At 37.0% G+C, this 22,345-nt stretch overlaps 2 protein-coding genes across 3 annotated transcripts; one reads left to right on the forward strand and one right to left on the reverse strand.

Moving 5' to 3' along the window:
• Positions 1 to 16: 16 nt before the first annotated feature.
• ttf1.6 (transcription termination factor 1, tandem duplicate 6) lies at positions 17 to 4,654 on the reverse strand. The gene is made up of 9 exons (XM_026252370.1): positions 3,693 to 4,654; positions 3,356 to 3,541; positions 2,869 to 2,947; positions 2,662 to 2,792; positions 2,356 to 2,563; positions 2,176 to 2,259; positions 2,020 to 2,085; positions 640 to 725; positions 17 to 396 (listed from the first exon to the last, which is right to left on the reverse strand). Exons 1-9 carry the CDS (start codon positions 4,339 to 4,341, stop codon positions 206 to 208), a joined length of 1,680 nt encoding a protein of 559 aa, XP_026108155.1. The 5' UTR covers positions 4,342 to 4,654; the 3' UTR covers positions 17 to 205.
• A 968-nt stretch (positions 4,655 to 5,622) lies between these two features.
• LOC113080152 (tubulin-specific chaperone cofactor E-like protein) lies at positions 5,623 to 21,820 on the forward strand. 2 transcript variants are annotated; one of them, XM_026252393.1, is made up of 10 exons: positions 5,623 to 5,755; positions 8,241 to 8,389; positions 8,822 to 8,991; positions 9,165 to 9,304; positions 10,001 to 10,182; positions 10,299 to 10,555; positions 11,266 to 11,392; positions 11,552 to 11,668; positions 18,776 to 19,104; positions 19,150 to 21,820. In XM_026252393.1, the coding sequence occupies exons 3-9, from the start codon at positions 8,853 to 8,855 to the stop codon at positions 19,098 to 19,100; spliced, it is 1,287 nt and encodes a 428-aa protein (XP_026108178.1). In that variant the 5' UTR covers positions 5,623 to 5,755; positions 8,241 to 8,389; positions 8,822 to 8,852; the 3' UTR covers positions 19,101 to 19,104; positions 19,150 to 21,820. The 2 variants fall into 2 exon arrangements, with proteins under 2 accessions (XP_026108178.1, XP_026108169.1); XM_026252384.1 differs by having other exon boundaries at positions 18,776 to 21,820.
• The last annotated feature ends 525 nt before the right edge of the window (positions 21,821 to 22,345 follow it).

Genomic DNA, 22,345 nt, shown 5'->3' on the forward strand with positions numbered 1-22,345 from the left:
TACTGTTTACAAGACCTTCAAAGGGCACGATACAAATCCTGTTTATTCAATTCTTCATAAAAAAAAAAATGGAATAACAAGAATAAAACAAAATTATCATGCATCTTTTACGAGTACATCTTGACTGTCTTTTTCTCTTCAGTTGTGGCATATTTAATGTGATTTTAACAGAAATCATTGTTAAGGTCTGACAATTGATAAAAGTTCAAGAGGAGTTGTCATCCTCTTTCTGGCCACTCTCCTCCTCACTGTCATTGCAGTGATCCTCAATGTCTTTAAAAATGTCAGATAGAAGGAAGCTCTGCTTCTGGTCAACCTTCAGATCATTGTCATCAAGGTCTTCACAGTCTTTCATCATCCCTGGCAAGACTTTCTCATAGAGGAAGTCAACAATGTCTGAAAGAAACAACACCATAGACATACAACAATGAATGTACACCAAACATGTTCTCAAGTCTGAAGTCCTTTTAGACTAGAATTGTTTACAAGGCTCAAGAAACCATTTTTTGCAACTTCAGTTAACATTGCTGCAGTACACTTTTGGAAAATAAAAGAAATCAATGCTGGACCTACAACTAAAATCTATAAAAGGTACAAAGCCAAATTCAGCAATAATGTGAAATAAATGAACACACTAACCTCCAAAACACTTGGTCTTCCAATTGGGCACATAGGAAACCTTAAGCTGGTGCCACTTTGCTTGTACATGGGCTGGAGGAACATCCCTATGGGACAAAGACGTGACACCAATCTTGTTTACACCACCAGCAGCAGCAGCATCATCATGCCTGAACAAGCAGGTGCACTATTCTGGTTACTTACTGGGAACCTGAATAATGCAACCTGTGTGACTGTGCTCAGATATCTTTTACACTACTTAATTAACTCCATAGAGGATATTCTTTATTCTTGGTCTAGCAATATCACCATGGTAATCTCTAGAGATTATGGATATCTCAGATCATTGGAAAAGATTACAACGTTCAACAAATACACTTTCAACAACACAGAGGTTACCCAATTAATTGAGGTTTCACTAAATTAGTCATATCATAGTTACTTATAAAAAATTTTTTTAAAAATAAACTGAATGTAGCCAAGACGTTATAAACAAACACTCTACACAGACATAATTCTGAAAATCTATCTCAAAGATAAAAACCTCGTAATCAAAATAGTTTTGGGGCAACTGCAAACAAAGTCAATGTTTTGTGTTAGTGCAAGGCCAAAATGTATATAGTGTTTGTTGTGCAAGTCAGTAATTTAGTCACATTGGGCTGTGAACAGTTAAAATGGGTAATGTCAAGGACACACAAGGTTCACAAACACAGTTGGTTTTGTCTTGGGTAAAGGGGAACAGTTGGGAGAAAAATGTGTGTCAGTATATTGGATCTGTGCATTAGGTCTTCAAGTGACAGCAGGTTAACCAGCTGCTGTCCATGTCATTTAATGTTTAATGTTGAACAACAACAGAAAAAGAAAATTGCTCATCACTATTGGCTAAAGAATATTAATGTAGCTTTAATAATTTATACATCATTTGTATAGTGAAGATTATGCAGTGTTTTATTTTTTAAATTCTTATTTGATTGCTGCTGTAAAAACGTATTTACTATACCTAAAATTTTAAAGCAGTCTATTTAATTTCTATCTTCCTTATGTTCTATTATTTGTAATTTGCATCTTTGCTCATTTTTTTTTTTTTTTTTTTTTAATTTACAAAGACAAAATAAAAATAAAAAAAAAAAGTCAAAATAAGATTTTGGTCATGTTACCCACCATAAACTCCAAAAATCTAAAGAGAGGTCTAAATCCTCTCTTAACCACTGTCTTTCCTTTTTTTTTTTTTCATTGTAGGCTTATATTTTTAAATAAAGAAGTTTGTTTGGTTGTATGGTTTAGTAACATGGAAAATGGTCTTCAAAAACAAAATGAAAAAGAATCATGAAAAGATCATAAATCTTATGATATTATATATATATAATATTTGCCACATCGCCCACCCCAAACAATCCTCACCCGAAAACAGCCGTAAGATCATCCCAGTTGACATCCGTAACATCCTCCACTTGCATTTGATACATTCTGTGTGAATACATGACATAGAAGCCATTTAGAGAAAAACATGTCAGGATAACAAAAGCCAATTAAGCCTGTAAAAACAAGCTCTCTTACGCTTTAATGAGTCTGATTTTGGCCTCCTGAGATTTCCTTCCTCTACAAGTCCCTGAAGACATCCGCACAGCAAGGATGGACATCCTTAGGGGTGAAGGAGAAATGTTGAATAATAAAAAAAGAGAATCATTAAAAATCTATCACCATTTAATACAAAAGAGTTTTCAATGACTCGCTCACCATTTCTCTCTGCATTTGCTCCAACATCGAGTTTTCACCTTCAGAGAAATATTGAACCAGGGCAATTTTTGGTACAGTATTTCTCTACTGACTCTTTTTGGCGTTGTTTTATTAGGGGACTCAGATTTCAGCACAGTTACAATATGGTCTCGCACAGCCTTCAAAAGTCTCTGCACCTCTTTCGCGGACCACGGCCCAGTCTTCCTAGCTGTGTGATGCAAATTGAAGAGATACAAAATGAAAAACCATCATTAAACCTGGAATTTTCAATATTGGTTGAAATGAAGCTTGTTTAATTAGATTTACCCGTATTAAGCTGGGTAAAACGTTTCTCAAGAGAGTAACCACTTCGCCCAGTCAGCTCAGAAATCTTTTGCCAGTTATTGCCATGTAGCGAATGATACTTAAGCAATGACTTGACTTCTTCTTCTGTAAACCTTTTGGGGAAAGGAAGGCAAAGAATATAAGGCAAAGAAGATCAATTTGGTAAGATCTTATTAAACTGTTATTTACCTTCCCTTATAGTTTTCACCATCAAAAACTTTCCTTCCACGGTTAAAAACATCATGACAAGGCCTGGGAATTCCTTCAGCTGTTCAAATTTGATTAAAAAAAGGACAACAGATTAAGCAACAAAGACTGTACATTTTCAGTATAGCTTATTACAATGTTCAAGATGTATTCAAAAATGACAATTCTTTACACTCCAAGAAAAACTTGACCCCAAAAATTTAAATACTCTCATGATTTACTATGCCATCCCAGATTTAGATAAAAAAAAAGACTGTGACAGTGAGTAAATGATGAGATCATTTTCATTTTGGATGGACTATTCCTACAATTTACATGTGTGAAAATGAATATCTGGGATGCAGGACTAGCACGTCTCGTATTTTGCCTTGTACAAAGTTTAAATAGTGCAGAAAGCTAATGTGACCTTAAACCTTTCAATAACAAAGTCAACAAATTAAGTAAAACCAATGTGTTCGTTGTGACCCACCGATCCTTTCAAAAAACTTGTAGACCTTTTTCAGCTTTGTCAACTCCTGTGTCTCTGCTGGGAATCGCTTTGGATGAAAGAGCTTGACAGCATCTTTCACTCCTGTGAGAGCAAGAAAATCTCTAACGTTCTGTCTTAACCTGTCATTTTCTGCGTTAGAGTATCTTCCATGCCTCAACATGATGCCTGTGGACATACATGTGAAAAGTCAAAGGCAAAAAAAATTCAGTTTGAGTGCACACTATACATTTATAACATTAATCTTGTTTGAGTATAAATTAATTATATAGGCTGTTTTTGTTTTTTAAGTAGATATTAGTAGATATAAACAGTCTACCTTGCTTTCTGAATTCCTTGAACCTTGGCAGATCATACATGATCATTTTATTGATTTCATGTGAGCTTCTGGACTCTATTTTAGGACAGAATTCTTTCAGTTCATTCAAGAGATTGGGGTCAACTTCTGGTTCATCCTCCAGCCCTCGCTTTCTTTTGCGTTTTCTAGTACCAATGAGTACATCAGGTAAGCCACTTTCCTGATCGTTAGGGACTTCCTGTTGTTCTATCATCAGGACAGGCTGTTCTCCTTGTGTCATGTCATCACAATCTGTCTGCGTCACATCTGCTCTCTTTTTCTTTTTCTTAGCAGGCTTCTGTTCCTTTGACCCCTGCGGCTTTGGTGACTCTGCTGTCTTGTCTTTTTCTTTATGCAGGCTTGTGACCACCTCCACACCTTCATCCAGTTTTCTTTTTTTCTTTTTCTCTGTAGGTGTCTGTAGATTTACATTCTCCAATTCTTTGTTTTTCTTCTTCTTCTTTTTATGCACCTTTTCACTTTGCTCCTCAGTCTGCACCTTTGGACTCTGAGTGAGTTCATGCTGCTCTGGAGTTTCACTCTTCTTTCTCTTCTTCTTCTTCTTCGACTTTTCTCCATTAACGCGGTCCATTATCTCATTACGCGAATCTGACTGCATTTCATCTAACATTCTTTAAAAAGCAAAGATCATGACGAAAAAGAAAACACAGCACAACGTGCCTTTAACCAACAAACACGAAATCGTTAGCCTTAACGTTAGCCTTGCGCGCGTGTCGTTAGAATATCACGTCATCTTCGCATATTGTGATTTCTGAATCACATCAAAAGAATTTACACGGGAATTTTTTTGTTTGTTTGTTTGTTTAGCAATATATACGTATATAGCTATGTTTTCTATACCTGGGATACTTGTACCGAGTTGTTTTCCACGCGGGTTCTGTCCACTTCTACTTCTTCATTACCAATAAAAAGCTAAACCCTAACTCATACAACAACCATAGCGCCACCTGTCAGACAGGAGAGTCATTACAAACATATTTCAAATACAGTAGCGCACATAAAAACACGACGTGTTTGTATACAGATATAGTAAGAATATGTATATATGTATATATATATATATATATAGATAGATAGATAGATAGATAGATAGATAGATAGATAGATAGATAGATAGATAGATATATACATATAGATAGATAGATAGATAGATAGATAGATAGATAGATAGATAGATAGATAGATAGATAGATAGATAGATAGTATTATAATATGTTATTCCAAATTCAGCCAGTGAATAATAACTAATAAATTGAATATATGTAGCTTGCTGATGTGTGTGTGTGTTGTAACATTTTGTCGGTTTAAAACACGAACTGACTATAAAAGTGCCATTAATAATTCATTACACATATGCGTAGAATTGAAAACAAGTATTTTGTGATAATAAAACCAGAGTTGTTATAAAATATTTCCCCCATTTACTAGGCTATAGAATAACTGTGACATTATTATAACGTAAAGGCAAACTATGTCTTATGTTTTCATAATTATAGTATAACATTTTATACCAATAAGACTAAGAATTTTCTTTGATTTGACCTTTTTAAACAGCGGTTAATTTTGTGCACTGAAAACTAAAATGCAAAAGAAACTGAAGCAAAAGATAGGTGTACAAAAAATGAAAACAAATAAAGAAAACAAACTTAAAATGAACTGGGCAGTTTTCTCTCATCTCAGTATACTGATATATATGAAGGTTTCCCTGTTGACCACCAACATTTGTTAATATAATATTTAATTAGACTAATCTTTATTTAGAATAATACAATTTTTCATCGTAAAAGAGTAAAACATGCTTTTGTTAACAATCTTATCTTACCATCCCTAACTTCGTGAATAATAACTTGTCATTTTACATGAAGTCTGTGGTGTGATGCTGCCGCCCTCTGCACTGGAGCGGAAGCACCAAAACAAACCTGCTTCGCCAGTAGGAAGTAACTACAGTAGAGCTTCGTGTTCAAAACACTGTCAACGGATCAACAACAAAAACAAACAGCGCGATCTGCTGAGCCTTGTCGTCGGTAAGCGTATCAAACCACTCGAGAAAAACACCACACATGCATTGCGCCTTTTATTTATTGTGCCTGTAGATGACGAGACGGACGATGATTTATAAATAGTCATTTGATTTTATATTTGTATTTATTTTTTCCAAACATCCAGCGTCGAAAATATTCTCTCCATTTGTCATCGTGTGACATTCGCCGTTTTTAAACATGCTTTATCTCGTTTAAAACGCTGAACTACGATTCGGTGCAGCCTAATGTTGTTTTTGTGATAATGAAATAAATAAAAACCATCCGCTTACTGGCTGCTGTCGTCGCCTTCCTGTAAGTTATGTCTGCGCGTTACTTAAGTGTAACGTACATTACGCCTGTTTGACTATATTTAGCGGATCATGAAGTCATACAGTGAGTTTAAAAGAACATGAACGGTATTATCCGTTATTTTTTTTAAACAGTAAAAACTCATGAAACTTTAAAACAGAAACGCTGTGCCACAGACTGTGTAAAGGTAACGTTGAAAAAAAAGCAAAGCTGCAGTATCTTGTCGAACAGCGCTAATCCAAAACAAACGCGTCGTCATGGCAGCCATGCATTTGAAATTCAACAACTCGTCCGTGCGCAGCGCGCTGCTGTTGACTTGAAATGAGCGTCTGACTCCTGACCAGTCTGTGCTCCTGACCTAAGGCTTATTTTAGGACTAGTCGAGTCACGTTAACTGCTTTCACGCCAGGACAGCACATCGACGATTTTATCTTTAAAAATTTTATGTGAAACAGCTGTTGTTTTGGGGAGATGTAACGTTCCTACTCGGTTTCCTTATGGTTTTTGATATTCAATACGTTTCTGTAAATATTAGGTCGCGCAGATTCCTATTCCTAATTCCTATTTTTCCTCTTTTACATAGCCTACCTCATAGCGCTTATATCCATTCAGAAAGTCTTACAGTTTTGTGAACATCATTTTTTTTTTTGAGTCATTAGTCAGGTGGCTTCACAGCATTTGACCACTGGATTAACAAAAATCATTTCAGGTTTTAAAGAGTGCTTCAACATTCCATCAACTATTAATGAACATATTCATTTTAATTAGAATTATAACTCAGTAAGTTATTTACCCATGTATTACTATCTCTTTGCCAGGCTTTTGTCATTAAAGAACACATTAAAATGCACAAATTATTATTTTTATTTTTTTCTTATTTACACATAATGTTGGCATTCCCAGACTTTTCTGGTCATCTGAGCCTCCTTCACCTAATATATTTACTTGAAGTCCCCCTGATGAATAATAATAATAATTTTAATTAGTAATAATTCGTTTTAATAATTAACACACATTTGCATGTTCATGGTTCTCTGACATTGTTTAATGTTCAGATGACATGCAGGTTAACAAATAATAGCAAATAGGTAACAACGTGTTTTCTTTTGATTGATTTATCTTTTTTTTCTTATTCAAGAAGTGGTTTCACTTGCATATTCCTCACAATAGAAAAGTAAAGCCATCTGAATTTTCATTTCATGCCAACTTTAATATTTTTTGGATTTTAAAGTCCAGAAGTGTCCAACTTTTTTGTATCACTTTACAGTAAAGTTAATAATGTAATTAGTTCGCTAAATTAGTTACCATGAACTGACAATGAAACATTTTTCAAATTTTATTTTTATTTATATAAAATGTTGAAAATTTCTTCAAATCAAAAGTTGTGTCTGGTAATATTTATAAATGGACCCTTATATTTAATTAATCAACTGTAAAAAAAAAAAAAAAAAAAAAGATTGATTAATACAAATGCATTTTTCATTATTAATGTTATTAATGTAATGTAACAAACTGGTTATTAATACAAACTGGTTAGTTGCATAAACAAAAATGTTTGGTCTCTAATATTAGTGCAGTCCCATCCTCCCACTATTTGTGTTTTATAGTCTCTTTCTCTCTCACTCACTCTAAAAAGAAAGAAAATAACCTTGTCTGGTCTGGAAAGACAAGGTTTTGGAGCAAGATCAATCTTGCTTTGAAGTGTACTTTGTGAGATGTACTTTGAGTGGACTTCACAGAAGGTTGTGACAGATATCTGTCTGTGCTGGTTTCATTCTGAGGATTAGATTAGATGTAGATCACTCTTCTGCTCATGGAAAAGCACCCATAGACAGAATAAATCAGCAGGCCAATCTCTTAGCAATGAAGATCTCTTTACACTTACAGATTCATCTGTCAAGACAAAAGAGGCTCATACATATGCTCAGAGCGCCCCATTCGTTCACACCACTGGACTTTTCCCATTGTGCTTCTGTGTAAAACAGCAGCATATGGGAGTCGGACAAAGCGTTATTGGATCTGATTTCAAGGACAGACCTTTCCATACAGTGCTGGTGTTACCTCATTTGTCTAGGCATCATAAAGCGATAGAATAATTGTTCTGTGACCACAGGCTTTCCATGTGACACACGTGCATCATCTTGTTTATCCATTTCTGTCTATTCTTCCACTCTGTTAGTATTTTGGAGTCAGGGCTGTGGGACAACCCCCGGCCCTGACCCACAAGGCCGCAGGTTAAGAGATCCATTCCTGCCATCGGGGGTCTAGGATCAAAACCTGACAGGAGGCCCACCATCGATGTGCTCCTATTTGACCTCCAGATCAAAAGTGAGTCAACTAGAGATTTAACTTTTTCAGCTTTAACATTGTAGCATTGTTTCTTATTACAGAAATCAGTTGCTTTTTAGTGCATATTATTATATTTGTTGTGTATTACTGACTATTATTGTTTGTTTTATTTGAACACTGGTTGAATGTGATAAAAGGGAAAAAATATATATTAAAAACCTTTTTTGATAATCTTAGATCCTGCATTTGAATCCCTTTTTTTAAATCCTGGACAGTCATAAATATAATTGTCCGAAATGTCAGCTCTTTCAAACTTGTTGTACTGACCTTTGCCCCGGCCAAAAATTCTAGACAACTCTCTTCTAATGTTAGCAAATCATTTGGTCCACATAACTGATAAACCTGTTTTTTTTCACTGAATCTGATGCAGCATTCACTCTAACACACTCAATACTGTTTGTGTTTGCTCAGCTGAAGGTGTGAGAGAGTGAGGAGAGGTGAGATGGAGTCAGAGGAGACAGAAGGACGCACTTTAGTGCAGGTGATCAGTGAGAAGTACAGCCCAGAAAACTTCCCATACTGCCGTGGGCCAGGATTTGGAGTGGTGATCCGGTCGAGTCCCCAGGGTTCACCTGTCAAAGGTCAGTTTTATTTTTGCCATTAGTTGAAATGCTGAGCCTGCTAGTTAAAGAGGGTGTGTTAGATAGGATCTGGATCCTGACACACTGGTTATTATCATTTAACACTGTTTTGCTGTGTCTGTTGAAGAACACATGTCGTTATCAGTTTATGTCTCTGTGTATTTGTGTATTAGATCGTCTGAATCTGCCCAGCATCCTGGTTCTGGATAGTTGTGGAATCACAGAGGCTGGAGATGAAGAGGAGGTGGCCACTTTCTGTGCTCACGTGGTTGAGTTAGACCTCTCTCACAACCAGTTAAAAGATTGGGGAGAGGTGAGGGAAATGTGTATGACTCAAAGGTTTTGTCTCGGTGTATTTACATTTGTGTATTTAACACTAAAAAGTAATTTCACATTAAGATATTAAGGGGAATGTTTACTGAACGATTCAGAAATATTCAGTTCATAACAGTGATTAATGCATAAAGTATCATAAGCTAACAGCGAACAACAAATGTAATGTTCATTTATGCAGCTTAAAAAAAAAGTGTTAGTATTTGTAAGAATTCTAATTAATTTAGCAAGGTTAATGCTGTAAATGTATTATTGTGTTAAAACATGGTTAAAATATAGAACTGAATTAAGTCAAAACACATTTCATACCTTGATGTTGTAAAAAATAAATACGTTTTAAAGGAATAGTTTACCCAAAAATTTTAATTTTGTCACCCTTAGGCTATCCAAGATGTAGATGAATTTGTTTCTTCATCAGATCAGATTTGCATTACAAATGTTGCATTACATTTCCACATTACATTTCCACACATACTCAGTGTGTTGACAGACAGAATGCGGTTAAATTTAAAACTGACTTCTGTCTCTGGACATTTTATTGCCAGTTTCTCTGTCAGCAGCTTTCAAAAGTTCAATTAAATCGAAGTCATCTACCTAAAACCAGCTTGACTAAACAAACTGGTTGGGTTTGGTCAGTTTTTCATTCTTTTCTCTCCTTTCCTCTTTTCTTTTGTAGATAAGTAAGATCCTGTCTAACATCCCTAACCTAGACTTTCTCAATCTGAGTATGAATCCACTGAGAGGGTTGAGCCTCGAGCCTGGAGCTGCTGAAGCGTTCTCAGGCCTCCGTCGCCTTGTGCTCAATAACACGCATGTCACCTGGGACGTGGTGCACACACTCACAAGAGAGATCCTAGAGTAAGTGTGTGTGTGTTTTATAGCATTTAAGTAACCTGTCACATGACCGTATAGTTGTGAAAATGGTTTTGTCATGCACTAAAGCTTGGTGTTTTCGTGTGGTTCTATATATGTAGGCTGGAGCAATTGTTTTTGTGTCTAAACGAGTATGAGAGCGTGAGTGTATCATCTATACCGTGCCCGTCCCTGCGCCTGCTGCATATCACAGATAACCACCTGCAGGACTGGGCGGAGGTTCGTAAGTTGGGCCTTATATATCCAGGCCTGGTGTCTCTTATTCTGGCAAACAACTCCATCTCATCTATCCACGAGCCCGAGGACTCTCTACAGAGACTCTTCCCCAACTTGCGCAGCATCAACCTACACAACTCAGGTGCTGGATTGCATGAACATCATCTGTGTAGACAGAATATTAGAACACACACACTTGTCTAGGAAGTTGCAGCATTAGTTTTGTATGAAGATCAGACCAAAATTGTTGCAGTTCTTCATTGAGAATCTTCCCTTCCACTGCAGCTTTCAAATATTCCTTTTCTATTATTCAGGAGGTCATCTCCTTTCTGTGATTTTGAGTTGTAAATTAAGTACATCTGCTGAACAATCATGGGTTATTTTACCCAAAAAAATACTTTTCTCACCCTCATGTTGTTCCAAACCATAAGATATTTGTTCATCTTGGAAACACAAATTATATTTTTAATGAAGCTTGAAAGAAATCTGTCCCTCCTTTCAAGGTTTATTCCACTTAATCCATATGAATCCAATTGAATGTTGTTATCCCAGCTTTCTGTAGAGACACAGTTGCTTTAAGTGATGAACAGATTTAATTTGGATTTTTATTCTCATTTAAACACTGATCAACACACATCTAAAATGGGAAAGTGAAGCCCAAATGTGCTTGCTTGATGTGTTTTGAACAAAAATTCATTCAAATGTCTTAATGTGTGTTTCGAAGATGAAGCAAAGTCTAATGTGTTTGGAACAACATGTGGGTAAGTAATTGAAAATTGACAGAATCCATTTCTGGGTGAACTACTCCTTTAATGGATAATTAGCTAATATGTACATGTTGTGTTATTTTAGGTCTATGCTGTTGGGAGGACATTGAGAAATTGAATTTCTTCCCAAACCTCCAAGAGGTTAGATTGATGGGTATTCCTTTACTGCAGCCCTACACTGATCAGGAGAGACGTTATCTTATGGTAGCACAGTGAGTAATCATACACAAAAGGAGCCACTTTTGGAATTTTGCCATTTCTAAAGACTTGTCAATGTGGCCACCGATATGGAATTGTACATGCCATGCATTCCATGTCTCTTTCTGTTTCCCTCGCTCACACACAGCTGTCCTTCTTCTGTGTTTTGTAAGGTTGCCTCGTGTGACTGTATTGAACGGCAGTGTTGTCACTGATGGAGAAAGAGAAGATGCAGAACGCTTTTTCATCCGCTACCACCTGGACTGCCCCGAGGATGAGCTACCACAGAGGTGACCCACCTGCGCCCCTCACACTACCACTCTCCATATACACAACCTTCTCAATCTTTTCTCTTTAGATAACTATGCAGTACAGAAAATGATTGGTGTCTGTTATTCAAATATTCATTTGAATCAGAATATAATATCTTATATCTAGTATAGACTCCCTCTCTAGTTACCAAGCTGTCCCTATGCAACCCTATCCCAGTGAAGGGTGTTAACAGGGAGCTCAGAAACCATTAGAGGTTCAGATAAGCTAAAGTTGTTACATATATATATATATATATATACATATATATATATATATATATATATATATATATATATATATATATATATATATATATATATATATATATATATATATATATATATATATATATATATATATACATACATAATATAAGTCTATATAGAAAGATACAGAGGGACTCATTATCACTGACTCCAATGGCCTCCCTCCATTCCCACGCTTCTTGGCCCCGCCTCACTCGTCACAAACAAGTTATGAGATTTGGATTAAGAATTATGAGGACAAAAAAATGCATGCACAAATGAGCTCAGATTAAGATCAATAATATGCATTCAGTAAATAGAGATGAATTTTCATTTCATGCTGACTTTAATTCACTTTAATGAACACTGGTTTTTTGTTCGTATACAATTTAGGTTATATCCTCTTAAGGGTCATTCCACTGACATTAAAAGTTAATTTAGCCCTTGCAGTTTCTATTTTTCTTTTTTCGGTATTGCTTATTTCTAAGTAGCTTTCTATAGAATGTGGTTACTCTAGATGGAACAAAATTTTGCTGCTATGTAATAAAATCTTGAGAGAACCCAGCCACCTCTTTCCGGTTTAGCACAAATACCCTTTCTGTCTCTCTTTCTCTCTCTCTCTCTCTCTCTCTCTCTCTCTCTCTTTCTCTCCCATTTGCCATGTTTTAAGTATCATGGTGGCCATCCACTACATTCCAACCTATTTTCCTTTCACTTCTTTTCTTCTTTGGCATCTCCAGTTATCCAGGTAACTCTCCCATCCCTCATGTATTCCGGTCTCCCCTCTTCCTTTATACCTTTTTGGTGGACTTTCAGGGGGATGTTTTGGGAAGTCTTAGGTTAAAGACACAAAAAAACAGATCACCCACGTTCTTAACACACTCCATTCCATTTAACCTGGGAGAGTGTTCGGAGGACTGTTTCAGTGACTGCGGCAAGCCCCAGCTTCCAGCAGGGGATTCTAACCTTTGGGAGACAATGTGTCCACTCTCTGCCTCCTCAAAGACGCCTTTGTACTGGAATACTCCAATCAGAAAATCGATACACAAGGTGGCAGCTTTATTCGTTCTTCCCCTCCTTATATCCCTCTCTCTCTCCCTGTTCTTCTCTCCTGCCCCTTTTCATTTGGTTTGGGGGGGGGTTGAGTTAGCTGGAGAATTTGTTGACAACGGTGTTGTCTTTTGTTCTGGAATGGCTCTTAGACCTAGTGAACTGATTAAGTTGTCTAAACAGTTATGACACAGTTCCCGCTCTAGCTATAGAAGGTCGAGAAACTAGAGATGAGGTGGAAATGGGCCTTTCTCAGAAATAGTGGCCTTTTATCATCTGTCTAAAGTATCAGAAACTAAAGTGAGGTTTTTTTTACAACCTTAAACAACATGATATCACTTGAAATTGAATACAACTAAAACATCGTGCCCCACATGTGACACATAGAGAAAACTAAATACCACAGCATAAATACATATAAACCAAAAATTAAAAATTGATCCCATGACATTCATTTTATCCCCTGATTTAGTTCAATTGTTAAATTGTAGAAATGAATTTAACTTGATTTAATTTAAACTCAGCTAAAAGAAGGGAACAAATTAGTACAATGAAGCCAAAAATTAATAAGTCGCAGGAACACATTCTTAGGCCCAATTCCAATTGTACCCCTTAGCCCTTCCCCTTTACCCTACCCCTCCATTTTGTGCGTTCACGTGAAGGGGTAGGGGTGTCTCGATTCTCTTTTGGTTGGAGGGGTAGGGGTAAGGGGAAGGGCCAGATAGCCCTTCAAACGAAGATTTTTCGGGACCACACTTCAAACGAAGGGGTATGAATTATCTCGGCAACACGGCTGCTACAGCGAACAAAAAGACGCATAAATGTAAGCCTTTTTGGCATAAATAAAGATTTTACTGAAAAGTGATGATTTGTTTTATGTTACATTAATGGTCATGTTACTCAAAGAAATGTTTGCAAAAAAATCGCTAATATTTGCTAACATCATATCATTACAGACTGCATGATAGTGCCACAGCATATGTCTGATCAGGGCGATAACCAAATCGCTAAACTATTTTCTCAAATTTTGCCTATTTGAGAGAGAGAGAAATGGAAGTTGCGTGTATTCGCGTCTGTGCGTTTATCTTTTTAGAGTAAGTTTACTTAAAAACAGCGATTGTATCAGCTCGTCGCTGGAAAATATAATGTAGCGATTCAGTATTTAAACTGTATGTAATAAAATTCGTGGGGCAGCATTGATAGGTATATTTTCTCCTGTATGTGTGAGCTGCACGATTTCTGATCTATGTGTCATGTCATACTGTATGTGTCAGTAAGCAGCTTATTAATACAGAACGATAATTAAAGGCTCTAATGCACACCAGCACACCAGTATATGTGTGTATTGTAAGAGCTAGACGACGAATGATGACGTGTGACGTCATGGTAGTGGTGTCCCAATCCTTATTAATATTTTATATAATATTATTATATATATAATAATATTATATATAATATTTTAGGGGAAGGGGAAGGGGAAAGGGTATAAAATAGAATTGGGATTGGGCCTTAAACCGCAGGATTTCTCCCCCCATCATTTTTTATATTATGTGCAGGGCTCCATACAAATGGAATAGTTTACCTAAAAACTAAAATTCTGTCATTATTTACTTACCTTGTTTTTTAAGGAGAAGTTTAGCAGACTGAGCTCCTCTCTGTCATAATACGAAAGTGGATAAGGATCAGGGGTTGTCTATCAATGTACAAACATCATAAAAGTGAGGAACACACTGAAATCTATGCAGTTATTTATTGCAAATCTGACTACAATTTTGATTGACAGCTGTGGTCACCATTCACTTTCATTGTTTGAAAGAAGAAAGAAAATCAAATGTGTTTCAAAGACATAAGAAAGTTTTCATGACTGGGTGAACCATTTTTTAACAACTCACTTTTTCATTTATTTCTTCTTGCGCCCACTGGGACCACTTCTTTACAGTCTTTCTTTTCAACACCTATGTAAACCAAAAACAGGGTCCACTGCACCACATTTCTGACCTCCTCACTCCATCTACAACCTCGATTTCTTTTTTTCTCTGTCTCTTTCTGGAAGAAAAGCCATTTCCCAGAGGGAAGACTTTGAGATGAGAATCGGCACTGGAGGGTGACAGGGCAGGTGTAGAAGTAGATGGTAAACTCTAGATATGGGTTAAGGTTGCCCCCTTTTTGAACCTAGCCTGTTCTTTCCCCCACCCTTTGGGTGCAGCTCTGTTACCGACTCTGTGATAAAACTCTGAAAGAGGGAAAAGATCTGAGAAACAGAGAAAGAGATGGACAGAAAGAAATGATGCTTCCCACACCTTTGGACCGGGCCATGTTTAAATGCATGAGACATAACTAGAAAAGAGACCCATTCAGCCTAATTTATGACACTCAAACTTTAATTGCATAAAGTAATGGATAGAACCATTTGAGAGACTTTCAAAGTGATTCCACAGTAACCTTAGTCTCATTTACGGTTGCTTACACATAAACTTTAGGTATAAGTAGGCATGGGACCGTTATCTTTATAAAGCTGAGAAGATGTAGAGATTTGAATGAAGGCTAATGTAATTCAAAGCTTTCACCGCTTGATTGCTCACAACGATTTCCCAGATCAGGCCTATATACATTGTTTAGTGTATACCTATACAAACCTTCTAAAACTACTAAAATAGCATTGAAAATAATCAGTAATATCCTTCCCTATTGTCCTGTTAAAAAAAAGTGTTAAGTATTTTAGCTTTAGTTTAGTTGTACCAAGGCTGCAAACAAATTGGTCCCAATCATCATCCACTGGTCAGTTGTGCATTTGTTACGTAGCTTATATGGGTAGGAGGGAGACAGTTAAATAGATGAAGGTGTCTTATACATTCATCAGCCTTTAAGTAACTAAAACCTGAGTCGTGGCCATGGGTAGGTTGATTCTCCCTGGGAGGAATGGGAAACACAGGAATGTGAGAGGGGAGGGATGCAAAGACAACGATGACATGAGGAGAGTATGAAGAAAATGAATGGGGCTATTAGTCTTACTGTCTTTGAGTAACTATAGCCTGGGACCCTGGTCGACATTTTGATGGTGAAAGACAACATAGGGGCATAGAGGAGAACAACAATGTAAGAAGATAAATGTATAGGGAAATCAAAGTGTATCACTCTTTACAGACAATGAGAAATTTTAGAAGATAAGTGGATTGCATAACCAGGCTCTTTAGCATCCATCAATGGGGGATGTTGATGCTAAAGATGTCATGAAAGAAGCATTCATAGACAACATGTAGACAAGTCCCCATTAAATCATTTACTGCAGTTTTAATTAATTTAAGGGTAAAGTGGCGACTACATTGAGGTTGTGATGATAGCTTGAGGTGCATTAACTTGTTAATAACATTTTCTTGAAACATGCACCAACTTTATCTAACTCAAACATTTTTTTTTTTTTTTTTTTGTAGCATGAACAGGACTGAAACAAAAATGAAATCAGACTTAAATTTATTTCAGTCTAAGCAATCAGATCAAATTCCTAGTACTTTTTATTGTCAATCGGGACACATAACATCATACAGGATGTGGGGTAGTGTCTACATCTATGTCTGAATTCATTTTAATGATTTGTTTTTAATAGTAAATTAGAGTTGTTGTCAGAAGGAACCACTGGCAACATTGTCTCGGATCCATTAATGTCCTCAATAATAAAGCTAACTCATTGGTCCCATCCATAGTGAATATTTTGGACTCTAACATATACGTAAAATACAGAAATATCGCGTCTGTTATTTTGTCTTGTGTGACTCAGTTGTTGGAAAAGAAAATGCTCTTGGTCTCATGGAACCACCTACATCATTACTATAGCAACCCATGTAGATATACTAGTTATTGCCTACACTGTGTCAAGAAACCGATCCGATTTCAACTGATGCAAAATGACTGTGAGTCCTAAAGTTTGGAAAGCACAAATGGCAGTTGTGTGGAGTGTGAACAAAGCCTAAGCCTAACTGTATCTCCACTGTACTTTCAAATAGACAGGCTCCCCACCCCCAAGTTCATCCAGGGTGACTGCCACTGTAATATGTGTACTAAACTTGCTTTGCATAAAAACTCAAACTGCAAGTGAATTTACCTGGGTCTCAAGGGGATATTTCTCATGTTATGTTGTAGATATCTAATGGTGATTGTGTGCATGTTATCTACCTGAAAATGTATCATGTTGTTTTTGAGGCCATCAACAACTGCAGTATCTACAGTAGACTCACTGTATGGCTCTACTATGAACCTGGTGCACTGCATGGTGGCGAATGTCCGGTCCCATCTCTGAGACTGATCTAAGCACTGTTCAAGGAATCCAAGGCAGCTATGTTATCACAGCAAACACCCATTCGCCTTCAATTAAGGAGCTTAGCCACACTAACTGAGACCCTTAAGTGAGACTGTTCTTTCTCTCAGACAGAGTGGCACTTTGTATAGAGGGGGGAGTATTCCCATGGCGAAGGCAGAGAGCCACAGGCACCTACCCAGGCTCAGGCTCTGCTTTGTGGGGAGACTTTTCTGGACAGGCTGGGGAAATTACTGTGATTGGCTGTGTCGGTTACTGTAGCCCTCTAAAGCTAAAAGACTTGTTTTGTGGAGATTTTATTTAATTGTTCCTGCTGATCTCTTATCTTTCCCACAATCCTTCAGCAAGATGGGAAAGAAGGGAGGGTAAACGGGCTGGTGGTGAGAACTTTCTCACGGTTTAAAAACTCAGTGTGCTTCACAAACACACAAATAGGTACACGAATACACAACCGCATTTTCTCACAAACACACACAACTCTGGTCACTTCCATGGTGCACTGATTTTAATATTGTTAAGAGGTGTTGTCTTTTTTTAAATGTTTGAGATTGATTGCAAATTTTGATGAAAACAGACATATGCAGACATCCCACCATGCAAAAAATCATTTCTGGGAGATGGCACAGTACCCCCTGACCACGTGGCTTAGCACCAAAAATCTTAATACCAGGTGGAAACAGGCTTTCTCTCCCACTATCTGCATTTCTGAGATGTTGTATATAATTTGTGGATGTCAAGGGACTTCCATACCTTTCCGATTATTACCTGCATTACATGTGCTTTTATAGATCAATAGCTCTGTTCTAAATCATAGATGACTTGTTAGTCCAGCGCCTAAATAAGCAGTTGACTTCTAAGACATGAAACCTCCCTGGACATGAAACCGACCTGGAACAACTGCAGCAGTCCACATAAGTAGCAACTCTGCACAAGGATTGCAGGATGTAAAAGTATGACCCAGAATTGATTCCAATAGGATTAGCATATTGTTAAGCTAACTGTTGGGTGCTGTAGAAAGAACTCCTGAAACCCAGGAATAAGTTAGCATTTTTTAACTCCTGGTTGAGCTTTTTGTCGAAAAAGCCAGGGTGATGCTAACTTCTGGGTTGGCCTACAGAATTATGTCATCAATGGAGCACTCTATTAAATACTCTAATTTCTTAAATTTGTATTCAGTATAATTGTTTTTTTTTCAGTTTTAGTTACAGTTTCAAGTTATCTTGGAATCAAAATATTGCTGCCTACTTTGTGGAATAATAGCTAATAGCTAAATGCTTTATAGGTAGGCAGATTTTGGATCAGAGATTTTGTATATTCTCTCTATTCTGGGTTTCTTTACAGTCTTTCTGTCTTAACTAAAATCCACTCCAACATTTTGTTTCAACATAAATGGGTCACTGGGTGTAGTAGCGGACAAGCATATACATTGGCTAAATTCACATGGTTCCCCTTTTCTCACTGCTGTTCACTTTTTTCAGGTACCACACTTTGGTAGCACGCTATGGCCGCCTAGCCCCACTTGCAGAGGTGGACTTGCGCCCTCTCTGTCATGTCCAGGTCGAGGTGCGTTTTGAGGACCAGACAGAGCCCCTAGAGCTCAGATTGGATCAGACCGTGGCAGACCTAAAGAAGCACTTGAGAGCCGTGGTCCAGCTACCCCCAAAAAAGATACGTGTGTACTATATCGACCGTCAGCTTGGCTACGCACTAGAGCCTCAGGAAATGAAATATGGAGCACGAGCACTTCATTCCTACAGTATACGAGATGGAGATGAAATCTTGGTGGTGCCCAAGACACAGTGACAGAAAAGAGAAAAACTGAGCACTCTTTGGAAAAAGTAGTTGATTCCAGAATTATTGGAATACCTTACCTTAACAATCTTCCAATGCAGGCAATGTGAATGCTGTGAACAGTGCAAAGATCAGCATGCTTTATGTAGAGGACAGAGAAAAACCGCCTGGTTTTCCAGAATCTTCAGTCCTATTTAAAAATGATCCTTATTAACAGATGTTGGATCAGAATTTAAAAAAACGCTTTTACCTTTCACTGCTCTGTGGATGTATGTATACAAGAAAAAAAATGTAAACTTAACCTTTTGTTTCTTGTTGTGTGTTTATGACACTGATTCTCAAGAATTACTGCATACATGCCTCTTTTCTAAAGAATATTTGACCAATTGTCAAAGGTGCCATATGGAATATTTGGCCCCCTAGCAACTAAGGAGTAAAATTCCAAGTTACTTGTGAAGGAACATTATTCTGGTAATTATGTGATATGGGCTTCGGTTTAGCTCTTCCTCATGGATGAATATGATGGTTTAAGGCATATCAGTGTAACTATAGATATGGGCAGTCCTTTCGTAAGAGCAAACGTTATCAGTAATGTCAAAACTCACCCCCTCCTAAAAGAAAGAAGAAGTTAGAAGACAAATATCCATTAATAATGTCTTTGAGCAGGTAATAGTCTTCCACTGTAGTGGAAAGTGATTGCTTATATGATCCCTCATATGGTTTAATTTTTGAATGATCCATTGTATTTAAAAAGTTCCCCAGTAGATATGGCTACGAGCTATCAGAATCATACATGCACTGTAATAGCCCAAAAATGTTCATCACCGAAGAGGAATTATATGAATGTAGCGAAAAAATGGCAAAATGACTTGAGTACAAGAAAAAAAAAAAATATGTAGATGCAGATTGTAAATGCTTAGAGACGGGGAGACACACTTTAGGTCTTATCTCTGCCACTTCTTTGGTGCTTGAATTACAACAGGGTCACGTGCAACCCTGAAGCTTTCTAAGGTTTAAACACTTTACATTCAAAAATGCAGCTCCCCCTATTATAGCCACAGACCGACTGCAATCCCCTAGTCTCCTCTCTCACTAGTGGAAAGAGTCCTTGGAATAAAGGTGCCAAACTCTCATTGATGTTTAAGACAGATCATGTGCTGTTGGGTTATGAACTTGCAATTGATTATTATCATACACATGTTACAGAAAAGGAAAACCAAAGCGGACCAATAATAAAGAGAATTAAGCCATATTTTATTTTTTATTGAGTATACATGCTTTTTGTGGGCTTATTATTTTAAAAGAGCAAATGTGCACACTGATAAATTTAATTTTGACTTTGTCTTTTATTTGTAACTTTTTTTTTTCTTCTTCTATTAAATCTTGACATAAGTTTAAAGGAGGTTGAAGATATTGCTGTTGTCATTTGTTGAGCATGAAACATAAAGGGAAGCCATACAATAATAACCTCATTGTGCCTACTTTAAAGCTTTCAAATGACTTGTCAGTGCATTAGTTAAGTACCTGATCCCTTAACAAAGAGAATTGTTTGATTAACTTAAACCATGCCCTTTCTTAATATCAAACTAAATGACAACTATAATGTGTTGCACAGATATGGACAAATTTTAACATTTAGACTTGTTTTTTTTAACCACAGTCAGCACATACCAGTCTATACATTTCAGGAATTGGATTACAAGGGCTTGTCCTGTTTATTCCCATACAATTTTTCAGCAGAATGGCTCTAATGTTGGAGTGACTAATATAGTATAGACTCCCTCTCTAGTTACCAAGCTGTCCCTGAAACCCTATCCCAGTGAAGGGTGTTAACAGGGAGCTCAGAAACCATTAGAGGTTCAGATAAGCTAAAGTTGTTGCATATATATATACATATATATTAGAACTACTGCATGGATGTTGTCAGATATTTAGACAGTTTTGTTTAACCACATATGTTACACTGTTGATATGTTATTGTCTTATCACAGAGTCCAGTTTCTGTTTGCTGTCTCTGAATCTGTTATGCTTAAAAGTCCCATCACTGTTTCAGTTGTGTCCTATCACTGGAAATTGAACTTGACTGTCATGTTTTTGTCCAAATCCTTTGATTATACCGTATTGTTGCCACATTCATGTACTCACTCCCCATTCAATTTTACTTTTCACTGATAATTGTAAGTCCCCATAATGCTTACTAATATCCTACAATGTTTGCTTTCATTCTCATCTGCGAACCATAGTGTGTTCGCTTCCAGCATCCCCTTTCTCTCGTTTTTCAGCAGTGCCTGTGTCACTACAAGTTTCTCATTGCTCATATTTTGTTCTTATTGTGTTCTGCTTGTGGTGATGACACTTGATCCTCTCTGTTCTGCTCCCAAAGGACATCTGGCCTCTAATGGCAAAATGTTGTTAACAGAGCAGGTGCTGATATATTTACCTATTGCTGGGTCTGTATAATGGTGTTTCGGAGTGTAAAAAGGGCAATTGGCTCTTGACATGGATACTTATTCAGTGTTAATGGTTATGTGAACACGGAAATAGAATATTTTTGTAAAAGTGTGTGATTTGTGTGACGAGTAAAGGTATTTTACCCTTATGTGAAATTCTGTTGAATGCCATACTGAAAATTTGTTTAAAAAAAAAAAAAATAGCAGCCAAAGCTTTGCATGAAATTCATTGAGTCTTGATGTACCCTGAGTTGCCAAGGTAATTAAATTTCTCTTAATGACATTTGTTTTATTGTTTTATTCTGACATGAGCAGAGGTATGTTAATATTAATGATGTTAACAGGAGAGGTCCCCCATGTTATATCCTCATTTAGTTTTAATCCAAAGTCCATTATACACCTGTATTATTTTGTCCCAACTGTTGAACCTCCAAAATTTGAGTGGTATAGCATAACAACCAGTATGGTCTGTCTTATAAAACGAACCTTGTAGCCTGTTTATTTCACCTAACCTTTGCCTATTGCCTTTTCTGTGTTTTTTTTTGCTGTGCTTTCTTGTAATTCTTCTTCTTTTCCTGCCATAGTTCTGTATTTTACCCAACTCACACTAGGGACTATCCACTGCGGAGACCTCACCAAGAGCCTAGGCAAATGCTAGCATCCAACTGGAATCTATCCAGCCAGACAGCCACATGTAAGACTGCCACCTGGATCACTGCAACAGTTTGGCTGATAAAAAGTATCATGCCTAATTGGTTTCACCACGTTAAGAAGTGCTAGCCTAACCCTGTCACGCCTACTGGTGAA

This window comes from Carassius auratus, chromosome 5 (genome assembly GCF_003368295.1).
Source record: "Carassius auratus strain Wakin chromosome 5, ASM336829v1, whole genome shotgun sequence".
Taxonomy (NCBI): Eukaryota; Metazoa; Chordata; class Actinopteri; order Cypriniformes; family Cyprinidae; genus Carassius; species Carassius auratus.